Here is a 13,087-nt window from a genome sequence, read left to right as displayed (position 1 = left end):
CAGTTTGGTTTGGTTTGGTTTGGTTTATTCATACATCATCATCATGGAGCATACTTTATGTACATAGATGTATGAAAGGGTCACCCCAAGGAAGCTATTTAAAGCTTTTAGTAGGGGGCCCAGTCTCCCACAAACACAGTGGTAAATGGTCAACAGCAGTGTACAACAACATATATAACAAACACATAGTTCCATTTCTACACAGCAGGGTTACATGTAAAATGTTTAGTTATGGAATTGAGATTTCATTTAGAATTGGGAATGAGTGTAATTGAGATGGCGTAGTATGTCTGAGTTTGTGTTGATGTCTTCTATCTGATGCCGTGTGTTCCAGGGGCCTCAGGGAGGGAGCGGGGAGAAGGGGGACGCCGGGCCCCCAGGGACACAGGTAAAGACCCCCCCAGTGTAATACCCACACCCATTTACACTCACTTACCCTCTTGGGATCAATAAAGAACCCATTCATCCATCCATTCATTCATTAATTCTTCCATGTATTAATCCACTCATCCATCTGTTCATTAAAGGAGTAGTAAAGGGAAAATGCATGTTTAGCCCTGTTTTAAGGTTACTTATCATCATATACAATCATAGGCGATTTTACCCTCTGAGAGTAGGGGGGGCAACATTTTGACGTGAGAAAAAAAACAAAACTGTTCTGCCGTCTCGTCCCATCTATTTACAAAGAATACCAGTTGTGAACAGTATGCTAATGAGAAATCCGTATGACAATTCAATATGTACAACGCATCAAACTTCATCTAGACACCACGAGCATGTCAATATGACTTTATGACCGAGCCCTAGGCCATACCCAACATCACAACATCAAACTGCAACTGCCTGCTGGTGCTAGCTTCCTCGCCGATGGTGATGTTGCTAGTGCTAGTGCTAGCTCCGATAGCCTCTGGAGCACTTCTGCATTCGATTGCACCTGCTGCGGTGTCATTTCGAGTGGTAGCTTCTTCATTAGCATTGCCAGATTTTATTTTATTTTATGAAGAAGTGGTTAATTGTTTTTATAGCTCTTTTTGCCATTATGAGCAGGTTGGCTAGTTGTAGCTTGTTGAGCACTAAGCAGTACAGTCAGATCTCATTTTTTTCGACGGACGAGTTGTGCCATTAGTGGATTATGAATATATATATATTTTTAAAGGTAGCCTAGTTTAAGTAATAAATACACTTTTGAAATTAATGATGATCTAACACAAACTGGTACAAACCACAATTATGTATTTAATTAAAAAAACTTGACAAAACTAGCACTTTTGAGAAAGTTGATAATTGCTCTACCACCGTTTTGGCCATACAATGGATGTGGGTGGGCACCTTGAAAAATCATTCAAAAACATGTTAAACTCTCGATTTCAAAGACAAGAAGCTCACCGAGGGGGTAATTGGTGTCCGTTGGTGTTCTGACATCAAATTCGCCGCAAAGTATGAATCCTGTAGGGTTTTATTGATCATTTTATGAAATCCATTGACTTGTATTGAAGCGACCGTTGTAGATGTGTAGATTAATCCGCAGAGGGGATTCAGGAAGCGGAACTACTTACGGTAGCTATTGTTATTGTTTATGTTGCTAGGCTACCTAGTTTGCGGACGTTGACTCGTATGTGCTGCGACTAAATAGTTCTATGCTAAATATTTAAAAAAGCCTTTCCAGATGAACTAGAATCTTACTTTATGGCGAATTATATGTCAGAACGCCAACTAACACCTTGGTGAGTTTCTTGTCTTTGAAATTGAGAGTTTAACATGTTTTTTTAATGATTTTTCATGGTGCCCACCCACATCCATTGTATGACCTAAACGGTGGTAGAGCAATTATCAGACTTTCTCAAAAGTGCTAGTTTTGTCAACGTTTTGATCTGAACCATTGTATATGATCATAAGTAACCTTAAAACAGGGCTAAACATGATTTCCCCTTTACTACTCCTTTAATTCATTCATCAATGTATTTATCCACTCATCCATCTGTTCATTAATTCATACATCCGTCCGTTCGTTCATTCATTCATTCATTCATTCATTCATTCATTCATTCATTCATCCATTAATTCATTCATTCATTCATTCATTCATTTTATCATCACATTTTTACCCGTCATTACAAAACGGTGTACAGTGTGGTTTGAAGTAACTTTGGGCTCTGTTTTTTGAACGTTTTGGATATTGACGAGCCAGATATCAGGCTTGTCGTCCTGAGGGCCTTGCTTCTGGTCTGTGTAACGTGTCTCTCTGTCTCTGCTTGCAGGGAGTGCCGGGGTCGTCGGGCTCCCCGGGCAGAGAGGGGGCTCCTGGACCCAGGGTGAGATGATCACACGCCCGCCTGTCTGAGATGATCAGGCCCCCTGTCTTCATCATAGGGCCCAGGCTGGCTGACTGTGTGCAGTAGGCTGTAGTGACCGTGTGTGTGTGCCTCTCCTCCACAGGGCCAGCCTGGTAAAGACGGGCCCCAGGGACGGCAGGGGACCTCAGGGACCATAGTAAGTCTGCAGGAGGAGGGATCAGAAAGACGCCATCTGGACTGGATTTGTGTATTATGCAAATAACAATCTGCCTTCTCCTCTTCTCCCTCCTCCTAATCCCCTCTCCTCCTCTTCCTCCTTCACTCCCCCCCCCCCTCCTCCTCCTCCTCCTCATCCAGGGTTCACCAGGAGCCCCCGGGGCCCCGGGTTCCTCCGGTTCTCCAGGCTCTCTGGGAGACCAGGGACCTCCTGTGAGTTCATGCAAACCCACTCTGCTGAATGTCATGTTTTTAATGGAGTTGTCCCCCCAGAGTAGTCTAGCGTGTCTGAGGAGGGAGGTAGCTCTAGTGTTCGAGAGCTCCGGCCCGGTTCTGTTCACTCATCTGGCTTGGTTCTGTTCACTCATCCTGCCGTTTCTCTTCCGTTATAGGGTGCTGCTGGCTCCAAGGGGGAGAAGGGTGAACGGGTGAGTGGATGTGTCTATAGTCTCTCTCCAGACTCAAATATTATGTTGAATCGCTGCGCTCCGCATACTACATAATAGAGTCTGTGCCACTTCGCCGCTCACGCTGGTGTTCTGAAGGGTTAAAATTGAAAGAGTGACAGATCGTAGCAGCAAATGAGAGACGCTAACCCAGGTTAGATGGGCGGGACATATCTATGGGTGGCAGTAACGTAGTTAGCGTAGCTTACGTAGTGTATCAGCAAAAGAACTCTCATGGTTCTGGTGTTGAGACTACTGTGTCTATGATGCTCTACAGAGCAGCTGTGTCTTATGCTCTAGAGAGCAGCTGACTATTATGCTCTGTACAGCAGCTCTGTCTCCACCTGCCCTCTTCTTTCATCTCTCCTCTCCTCCTCCTATCTTTCCTCTCCTTCTCTCCTTTCTCATCTCCTCCTCACTCCCTGCTCCCCTCCTCCTCTCCACTTGTCATCTTCCCTGAGCTGTCGTTTCCTCCTCTCCTCTCCTCCTCTCTTCCTCTCCTGTAATTGCTGCTCAGCAGCTGGAGGGTATGGCTGTTCTGTCTGCCGGTCTACAATTACCAACAGGCTTTCTGAAGAGACGCCTCACTCAGGGCACGACTCCATAACTCATTTTTGTGTAGCAGCGTAATATGTAATAACACCTGACAAGCTGAAACCTAGTTTACACAGCGCTGAAATAAACGGCTCTTTCACACAGGAGTTGAATTTGGTTGGAAAGTCTCCTCATTGCAATGAGGAACTCTTAGGAGAACAGTAGACTGGTGTTGTCTACAACAACGACTTCAGCTCTGAATGAGCTCTTCATATGGTCTGCAGACATCTTAGCCTCGGCAACAACAACTTAATGAATTTAACAAACTGACAGCAACTTCATGTGAGTGCCAGGCTGTTCAGCTAGATAATGGTGGTGTTAGGCTTTGCTAGGTAGTGTTGGGCTAGTAGGTAGTGTTGGGCTGCGTTAGGTAGTGTTGGGCTGTGTTAGGTAGTGCTGGGCTGTGTTAGGTAGTGCTGGGCTGTGTTAGGTAGTGTTGGGCTGTGTTAGGTAGTGTTGGGCTGCGTTAGGTAGTGTTGGGCTGTGGTAGGTGGTGTTGGGCTGTGTTAGGTAGTGTTGGGCTGCGTTGGGCTGCGTTAGGTAGTGTTGGGCTGTGTTAGGTAGTGCTGGGCTGTGTTAGGTAGTGCTGGGCTGTGTTAGGTAGTGTTGGGCTGTGTTAGGTAGTGTTGGGCTGCGTTAGGTAGTGTTGGGCTGTGGTAGGTGGTGTTGGGCTGTGTTAGGTAGTGTTGGGCTGTGGTAGGTGGTGTTGGGCTGTGTTAGGTAGTGTTGGGCTGTGTTAGGTAGAGTTGAGCTGTTTTAGTTAGACCTGTTAATCCTGTGTTGTGGTGTGTAATCCTGTGTTGTGGTGTGTGTAGGCCTGTGTTGTGGTGTGTGTAGGCCTGTGTTGTGGTGTGTGTAACCCTGTGTTGTGGTGTGTGTTAGCCTGTGTTGTGTTGTGTAATCCTGTGTTGTGGTGTGTAATCCTGTGTTGTGGTGTGTGTAAGTGTGTGTTGTGGTGTGTGTAATCCTGTGTTGTGGTGTGTGTAATCCTGTGTTGTGGTGTGTGTAAGTGTGTGTTGTGGTGTGTGTAAGTGTGTGTTGTGGTGTGTGTAAGTGTGTGTTGTGGTGTGTGTAATCCTGTGTTGTGGTGTGTGTAAGTGTGTGTTGTGGTGTGTGTAAGTGTGTGTTGTGGTGTGTGTAAGTGTGTGTTGTGGTGTGTGTAAGTGTGTGTTGTGGTGTGTAACCCTGTGTTGTGGTGTGTGTGAGTGTGTGTTGTGGTGTGTAACCCTGTGTTGTGGTGTGTGTAAGTGTGTGTTGTGGTGTGTGTGAGTGTGTGTTGTGGTGTGTGTGAGTGTGTGTTGTGGTGTGTAACCCTGTGTTGTGGTGTGTGTAATCCTGTGTTGTGGTGTGTGTAAGTGTGTGTTGTGGTGTGTGTAAGTGTGTGTTGTGGTGTGTGTAAGTGTGTGTTGTGGTGTGTAACCCTGTGTTGTGGTGTCTCCAGGGGGACCTGCAGTCCCAGGCCTCCGTCCAGGCCATCGCCCGGCAGGTCTGTGAACAGCTGATCCAGAGTAAGTAGCCATGGGTCTCTCCCCTTACATCTGGCTGTGTGTGTGTGGTACCAGCTGTGGCGCTCACCTGGTTCACCATTACACTACCTACCCCCCCCGGTTCACCATTACACTACCTACCCCCCCCCCTCGCCAGGCCACATGGCTCACCATTACACTACCTACCCCCCCCCTCGGCAGGCCACATGGCTCACCATTACACTACCTACCCCCCCTCGCCAGGCCACATGGCTCACCATTACACTACCTACCCCCCCCTTGCCAGGCCACATGGCTCACCATTACACTACCTACCCCCCCCCCTCGCCAGGCCACATGGCTCACCATTACACTACCTACCCCCCCCTTGCCAGGCCACATGGCTCACCATTACACTACCTACCCCCCCCCTCGCCAGGCCACATGGCTCACCATTACACTACCTACCCCCCCCTTGCCAGGCCACATGGCTCACCATTACACTACCTACCCCCCCCTTGCCAGGCCACATGGCTCACCATTACACTACCTACCCCCCCTCGCCAGGCCACATGGCTCACCATTACACTACCTACCCCCCCTCGCCAGGCCACATGGCTCACCATTACACTACCTACCCCCCCTCGCCAGGCCACATGGCTCACCATTACACTACCTACCCCCCCTCGCCAGGCCACATGGCTCGCTACAGCTCCATCCTGAACCATGTGCCCAGCCAGCCGGTCTCCATCCGCACCGTCCCCGGACCCCCCGGAGAAACAGGCAGGCAGGGCTCCCAGGGGCCCCAGGGAGAACAGGGCCCCCCAGGCAGGCCAGGCTTCCCTGGCTCCAACGGAGGGAACGGACAGCCGGGGATGAGAGGTGCGTGGAGGAGGAGGAGGAGGAAGGAGAGGGGATTGTCAGAAATGTAGCTCTGTGTGTCTCTCTGTTTATGGCACTGTGATGATGATTGTGCGTGTGTGTGCGTATGTGTGTGCGTATGTGTGCGCGTGTGTGTGCGTGTGTGTGTATGTGTATGTGTGCGTATGTGTGTGTGTGTGCGTATGTGTGTGCGTGTGTGCGTGTGTATGCGTGTGTGTGTGCGTGTATATGTGTATCCAGGCCTGTCAGGAGAGAAGGGTGAGCGAGGCAGTCCAGGTGTTGGTATTCAGGGTCCCAGAGGACCTGCAGGACCCCCAGGTAAACAAACCCACACCGGCTTCATAATAAAAACACTGAAAATCACAACACAATAACTCCCCTTTTAATCTGCATCACAGTGCTGATGACTGTGACTTTCACAGGGAGGATTGTAACAGGGGAGGTTTTGATGTGAGTCTGGTGTGATTATGAAACTGAGGCTACTTTGATTTATGCTTCATCACTGTTGCTCTCGTCGTTCATTAAGCTGCTTCCTCCTGCAGTAATGAGACATTCTGGAGTGGGCGGAGGTGATTACAGCTGTTTACTCTGCTGCTGATTGAGGAGCTCCTGCTCATGTTGATTGGACTCCTCCAACCTTCCATCCCTCCTCCCTCCCCCCTCCCCCCTCCCTCCCTCCTGATCTCCAGGCCCCCCAGGGGAGGGTCGTACCGGTAGCCAGGGCTCCTCTGGTAGGCCTGGTAATCCCGGTACCCCCGGCCGGCCCGGCGTTCCTGGCCCGGTGGGCTCGGCTGGACCTCCGGGATACTGCGACCAGAACTCCTGTGTGGGCTACAACGTCGGAGGTAACTATGGTAACCTCTCTGCCTGAAACCCACACTGGAACACGTAACACTAGATATACAGCTGTTATACACACATTACAGTATATACAGCTGTTATACACACATTACACTATATACAGCTGTTATACACACATTACACTATATACAGCTGTTATACACACATTACACTATATACAGCTGTTATACATGCATGCCACTAGATATACCCATGTTATACACACATGGTACTAGATATACAGCTGCTAAATCTCTATCCACACAACACAGACGGACATGACACTAGACACAGCAACAGCTGATCAATTAAGGCAAAATGTATCTACCTAGAAAAACACAATAAAACACAGAGACAACAAGACAACAACAACACAGAGACAGGAAGATAAACAACGGTGAAGATGTAGAGCACCTGTACCAGACAAACCAGACATGGAGAAAGACTAGCCTCAACAGTGACACGTTGACATTTCTACTTCTTGACACTGTCCATATATATACAGTATAATAAGTACATGTAAGACCTGTGCTGGTAAATCAGGTCTTTATATAGTCCTAATGTGAGTAAGTCATCCTTCCACCCACCAACAAGTCAGTGGACCAGGTGTCCTTCTGGACGCGCGGGAGTCAGGACAGGAGTTAGGGCTCTCTGACAGACAGACCGCTCACCTGCCCTCACCCTCCTCCTCCTCATCTTCATCATGCTGTTGTGTCCAGACACGCTGCCTTGAGCACAGTCCAAACCTTGCCCAGGAAATGACAAACCCAGATGCTATGTTTGTCCAGAGAATGGGCTGAAGGTTTGGACTGGACCTGGCCGCTTCGCGGGCCTGAGCTCTGAGTTTAATAATACTGTATTGTTGACTATTGTGAATGAATATCAAGTGATTGTGGGAGGGTCATGTCGCCTGTCAATCATCCTAACTCATTTAATCTCATTGGTTCTCTTTGCCATGGAGACATGGAGCAAAGCGCTCTCACTGGGTTAAATCAGGCACATGACCTGAACTGAAAAAAACGAATCCACACTCACTGTATTTCAAGGCAATGACATAACTGAATATGAGAAACATTACCTTGAAATACAAACAGCTAAGATGCAGAATACAGTTTGGTGAAATGATCATATGTAAGCTCCAACCACTGATATCTTGGAAAGATGTTATCCAAGGTTCACTGTTTTTTCAATAGCAGATTTTTGTCGTGTGGTAATTTCCGAAATCTACCATCAGATTTCAAAGGATCTGTGGACCAGTCTGTCTGTGGACCGGGGGGTAGATATTCCCACCAGTCTGTCTGTGGACCGGGAGGTAGATATTCCCACCAGTCTGTCTGTGGACCGGGAGGTAGATATTCCCGCCAGTCTGTCTGTGGACCGGGAGGTAGATATTCCCACCAGTCTGTCTGTGGACCGGGGGGTAGATATTCCCACCAGTCTGTCTGTGGACCGGGGGGTAGATATTGCCACCAGTCTGTCTGTGGACCGGGAGGTAGATATTCCCACCAGTCTGTCTGTGGACCGGGGGGGTAGATATTCCCACCAGATATCTGTGGCTAAGCTGTCGCAGTCTGATCACTAGAATTAGAAGCTCTTGCTTGAACAGAGCTCAGAATCCAGCGAATGATCACTTTGAGTCAGAAGTCACTTCTGTATCTTAACGTGATCAGCGTGGATGTAACAGCCTCATGCTGAACCTACTGTACTGTGAGTGTGGATGCGTGATGGCATGAACACGCATGCCTGCATGGTGTAGTAAACGTCTGATGGACGCGCCACCCGGACGGTGAAGCCCGTCTCAAACATGGAAAGCGGCGCCGGGCCGGTTCCTCTGCCGTCTCTCCATGTCCCCTGGGCCATGAGTAACACCTGCTGCATGCACATGATCCACCTCCCCACTGACCCTGGCATGTGTGTGTCTGTTTGTGTGTGTGTCTACTTCTCTCCCTCTCTCCACTCCTCCGTCTCCCCCCCCCACCCCCTCTGACTCAGGTTAACAGCAGCGCGTGATTCGCTACTGAGCAGCGTTCACAAACGTGGGCGCCAGGGACGGCTGGCCCACTAGCTCTGTTTAGAAGTGGAGAGAAAGGAGTTTAGGTTAAACACTAAGTTTGTCCCTCCTCACTGCCGGTGCTGGAGCTCTACCTGCTCACTGCTGACCACACACACACATGCACACGCACACACACACACACACACACACGCACACACACACACACACACACAGCTCTAGGACTAACTGATTTACTTTAGCTACTCTAAAAGGGATGCATGAGCACTTATAAGCTGTGGTGGCACCAAGTCAGACAAGTACCAATGTGGGCTGAAACCCACTACTTTATATATGGTATACTTCACTTTAACTACGCTTACAAAAGAAATGAACATGCCGCAAAATACAGGCTTGTCTCTGCGTACGCATCGTTTAACGGCTAGCATACCGCGGGCTTAAGCTTGCTAGCACCTCACTGACTTCACACACTTCCTAGCCTGGATGAACCACACAGGACCGACAGCACAGCTGCTTCCCAAAATGCTTCCAATATATCCACCCTTCATCCCCCTGCAAGAGCAGCTATCAGCTCCGCAGAACTCTGCCAGCATAGCTCCCCCTCAGCTCTGTAGGGGCTGCTGCTACTCCCATGTCTCCAGACCATAACCCCATGTCTCTGTGTGTCTCTGCTCCCTAATCCCTGTCACTTCTGACTCCTCCCTACACCCTGTCCTGTCCCCCCGGCACTGTCCATCTAACCCAATCAAAACTCAAACCGGTTCCGGGGGGGCGTGGCTTTAGAAGGTGGCTACGAGATGGGTGAGCCCACTGACCCCCGCGGACGCCGTGTCCCCCCAGTCCAACTGCCCCCCAACACCTACCAGAACTACGAGGAGGCCGAGGATGACGACCCCTACGGCGCCGCCTACCCCTCCGAGTACTACCAGCCCAGCTACCCAGCGCCACAGCCGGTGGAGCCCAGCGACTCTGCACTGCACCCGGGGAACGTGGAGCTGAGGTCCCCCGGGATCCACCGCACCTCCAGGGCCCTGGCACAGCCGGGGGAGGAGACGGAGACGGAGGGGGAGGAGGAGAGGGAGGAGCCGGTGAGGAGGCTACTGAAGAGAGGAGGCGGGCGGACGACTGGGACTCAGGAGTGAGCGACACACACGCACACACGTTTCCCTGGGTGTGTGTGTCGTTCAAGGACTATCATCAAGTGCCTGATGCCAGGGTCACAGGGAGGTCAAGGGGAGGTCAAAGGGACATGAGGGAGGGGTTTCAACGGGATTGGTGGAGGACATTTTGGAATCTGCAGTACTCTCCTCTCATTGGCTGGATGTGACTGGTATAGAAATGTGGTCAGGTTTGATTGGTTAAAAAGACTGACTCATTTCAGCCACCTGTAAAAATAATAATTAATTTCTCTTTAGTTTTTTCGTGTTTGTTTTTTAGTTCTTTCACTCCACCCCAGTGCTCATGGTCATCTCTCATTTCACTACCTGGTCTGGTCTTTTCTCTGCTTCAAGTGCCTGTCCATGATGAGGCCATGGGTACTGGGGATTACAGGAGGTGAAGAACATAAGGTCATGTACAGGTCATATACAAGTCATATAGGAATATGATGTACAGAACAGTTTCATTTCAGTTCAGTGTAAAGCTATAGTTCACAGTGCTAGTTCTTAGTAAGTTCAGTATTAGAAATGTCTCTGTATTGATCACAGCACAGTATCAATGATGGATCAAACTACCTAACCATTCAGCTTCTCTGTTCATTCTCTGACATTAGAAAGAGGTACCAACGCCACCACCAGCCCAAACTAAAACTGTTGCTATTTATTCAGATTTTATTGTCCTTAATAGAGTAATATCTTCATACGTTTTTTCCTCTAATCATAAATGTCAATGTATGTTTTGTTGCCAGATATAAGATACATTTCAGTTGTATGTCTGCATAAAGATTATATATACATATAGGATAAAACACTGTATCACAGCTGTATTTCTACATAACGATTCAGATGTTTTAATCTCGACAGTATTGACATTTTGTAACCAAACTGTTCCTCTCATTGCAGTGTTAAGATAGACATTTTTACATTGTGTATGTTCCTGCTTTGTTGTCAAAGGGGAGTTTGAGACGGTGCTCTAAACATGTAATATAACAAGTAATACAGTATGTTGAAATATGTGAAATGTATTTCATTTTTATTAATGTATAGTGGATTTATTTCATGGAATATGGTCTCAAAAATGGTGTCAGTCAGTCAGTCAGTCAGTCAGTCAGTCAGTCAGTCAATTTAGTGATGAGTTATTGGCTTGTGGTCTAGTCATCTTTGACCTTTCAGATGAAATGCTATGATGACATCACAGGACATACTGTATATGACAGGTCACTGCTGTGCCACCCTATCAACGCAACATGTTGAAAATCAAGGAAGTAATACATTTTTTACTTGGTATTGTTTTTTTCCCAAAACAATAAAAATGGAAGTACAAGCGTTATTTTTTTATTACTCTGAACATTCTGAATATGGCACCCTCTTCATTCTGAAACAGAGACAATCCCCAACAATGAGAAACATATGTAAAGAAGGACTTTGTTGGCTAGTCACAGAGGGTGCAATGTTCCTGTAGTATACTCACTACTACCCCTCTCTATTGATACATAAAGCCTCCCTCTCTCTTCCTCCCTTTGCATCCCTCTCTCTTCCTCCCTCCATCCCTGGTTGGGGATGGTAGAACAGCTCCTATAGGACGATGAGAGAAGATCCTCTGATGTCTGAGCACAAAACACCTCCTTTAAAACCAAACCTCCACATCTACCATGCACACCACCTTTAAAACCAGACACCACCCTTAAAGGAGTAGTAAAGTGAAAATGCAAACCTGTTTTAAGGTTACTTATGATCATATACAATGGTTCAGATCAAAATGTTGACAAAACTAGCACTTTTGAGAAAGTCTGATAATTGCTCTACCACCGTTTTGGTCATACAATGGATGTGGGTGGGCACCGTGAAAAATCATTCAAAAAACATTTTAAACTCAATTTCAAAGACAAGAAACTCACCGAGGTTTTAGTTGGCGTTCTGACATATAATTTGCCATAAAGTAAGATTCTAGTTCATCTGGAAAGGCTTTTTTAAATATTTAGCATAGAACTATTTAGTCGCAACACATACATGTGTAAACTTCCGCAAACTAGGTAGCCTAGCAACATAAACAATAACAATAGCTACCGTAAGTAGTTCCGCATCCTGAATCCCCTCTGCGGATTGATCTACACATCTACAACGGTCGCTTCAATACAAGTCAATGGATTTCATAAAATGATCAATAAAACCCTACAGGATTCATACTTTGCGGCGAATTCGATGTCAGAACACCAACGGACACCAATTACCCCCTCGGTGAGCGTATATGATCACAAGTAACCTTAAAACAGGGCTAAAAATGCATTTTCCCTTTACTACTTTAAAAGCAGACACCACCTTTAAAAGCAGACACCACCTTTAAAAGCAGACACCACCTTTAAAACTAGACACCACCTTTAAAACCAAACCACCTTTAAAACCAAACCACCTTTAAAACCAAGCCTCCACGTCTCCAGTACCAGGTTCACCGTAGGAGAACAGAGCACATGCAGAGCCCCGCTGCAGCCCGATGAGCCAGCGCACATCCCAGCAGCTTGAACCCTGCTGTGCCCCCCCCCAATGAGCATGTGATTGCAGAGAGGAGTTAGAGTATCTTGTTAGTGCACCCCCCCATCCTGAGCAGTAATTACAGCCTGAGTTGTTAACCCAGGAAGACCCCGAGACTGATGTCACAGACAGACACAACTCTGAGAGCCTGCTGACAAACAACACACTATTAATTTTGACTGCAAATTTTGATTTGATCATAGTCTTTTAACTAAAATGCTATTTAGTTTTAGTCATATTTTATTCATCTGATTGTTTTAGTTTTAGTCTAGTTTTAGTTGACTAAATAGCATTAAGATTTTAGCCAAATCTACAGTACATTTAATCGACTAAAATTGAATGAGTTAGTTAGATAGATTAGTTAGTTAAAGTGCATTATTTAACCATTTCTCTAGAATTTCCAAACTCATACAGTACTGTAGCCTACTCCTGCATCTATTAGACTGATGGACAAAGCTAAGCTTCTGAATTAACTTTTAATATTTTCTATGCGCTCTCCTTTCCTGTGTTCAAAGTGGTTTCAGCCATGATTTTCACAGAAATCTCAGCATTCTGATGGGATCTCTTCCCAAATTGTCCCTCCCTAACATTTTTGTCTACTAGTTTTTATTTGTTGATGAAAATGTCAATAGATATCATAGTTTTTGTCACT

General features: G+C 47.1%; 1 protein-coding gene across 1 annotated transcript in view; it reads left to right on the top strand.

Annotated features, from left to right (window-relative positions):
• The window catches only part of col14a1b (collagen, type XIV, alpha 1b), a gene marked incomplete at both ends in the record, with an annotated part of 115,224 nt that extends 105,333 nt beyond the window's left edge, over positions 1–9,891 (top strand). Inside the window, 10 exons of the mRNA XM_084454942.1 lie at positions 335–388; positions 2,259–2,312; positions 2,437–2,490; positions 2,652–2,723; positions 2,903–2,938; positions 4,992–5,058; positions 5,710–5,898; positions 6,139–6,216; positions 6,588–6,743; positions 9,533–9,891. Coding sequence (XP_084311068.1) covers positions 335–388; positions 2,259–2,312; positions 2,437–2,490; positions 2,652–2,723; positions 2,903–2,938; positions 4,992–5,058; positions 5,710–5,898; positions 6,139–6,216; positions 6,588–6,743; positions 9,533–9,891 — 1,119 coding nt within the window. The remainder of the gene's footprint in view (positions 1–334; positions 389–2,258; positions 2,313–2,436; positions 2,491–2,651; positions 2,724–2,902; positions 2,939–4,991; positions 5,059–5,709; positions 5,899–6,138; positions 6,217–6,587; positions 6,744–9,532) is intronic.
• Positions 9,892–13,087: the final 3,196 nt, after the last annotated feature.

Source organism: Borostomias antarcticus (assembly GCF_949987555.1).
Source record: "Borostomias antarcticus genome assembly, chromosome: 21".
Classification (NCBI taxonomy): Eukaryota; Metazoa; Chordata; class Actinopteri; order Stomiiformes; family Stomiidae; genus Borostomias; species Borostomias antarcticus.
Note: the sequence above shows the minus strand (reverse complement) of the source record. Positions and strands in the feature narration are given on the sequence as shown.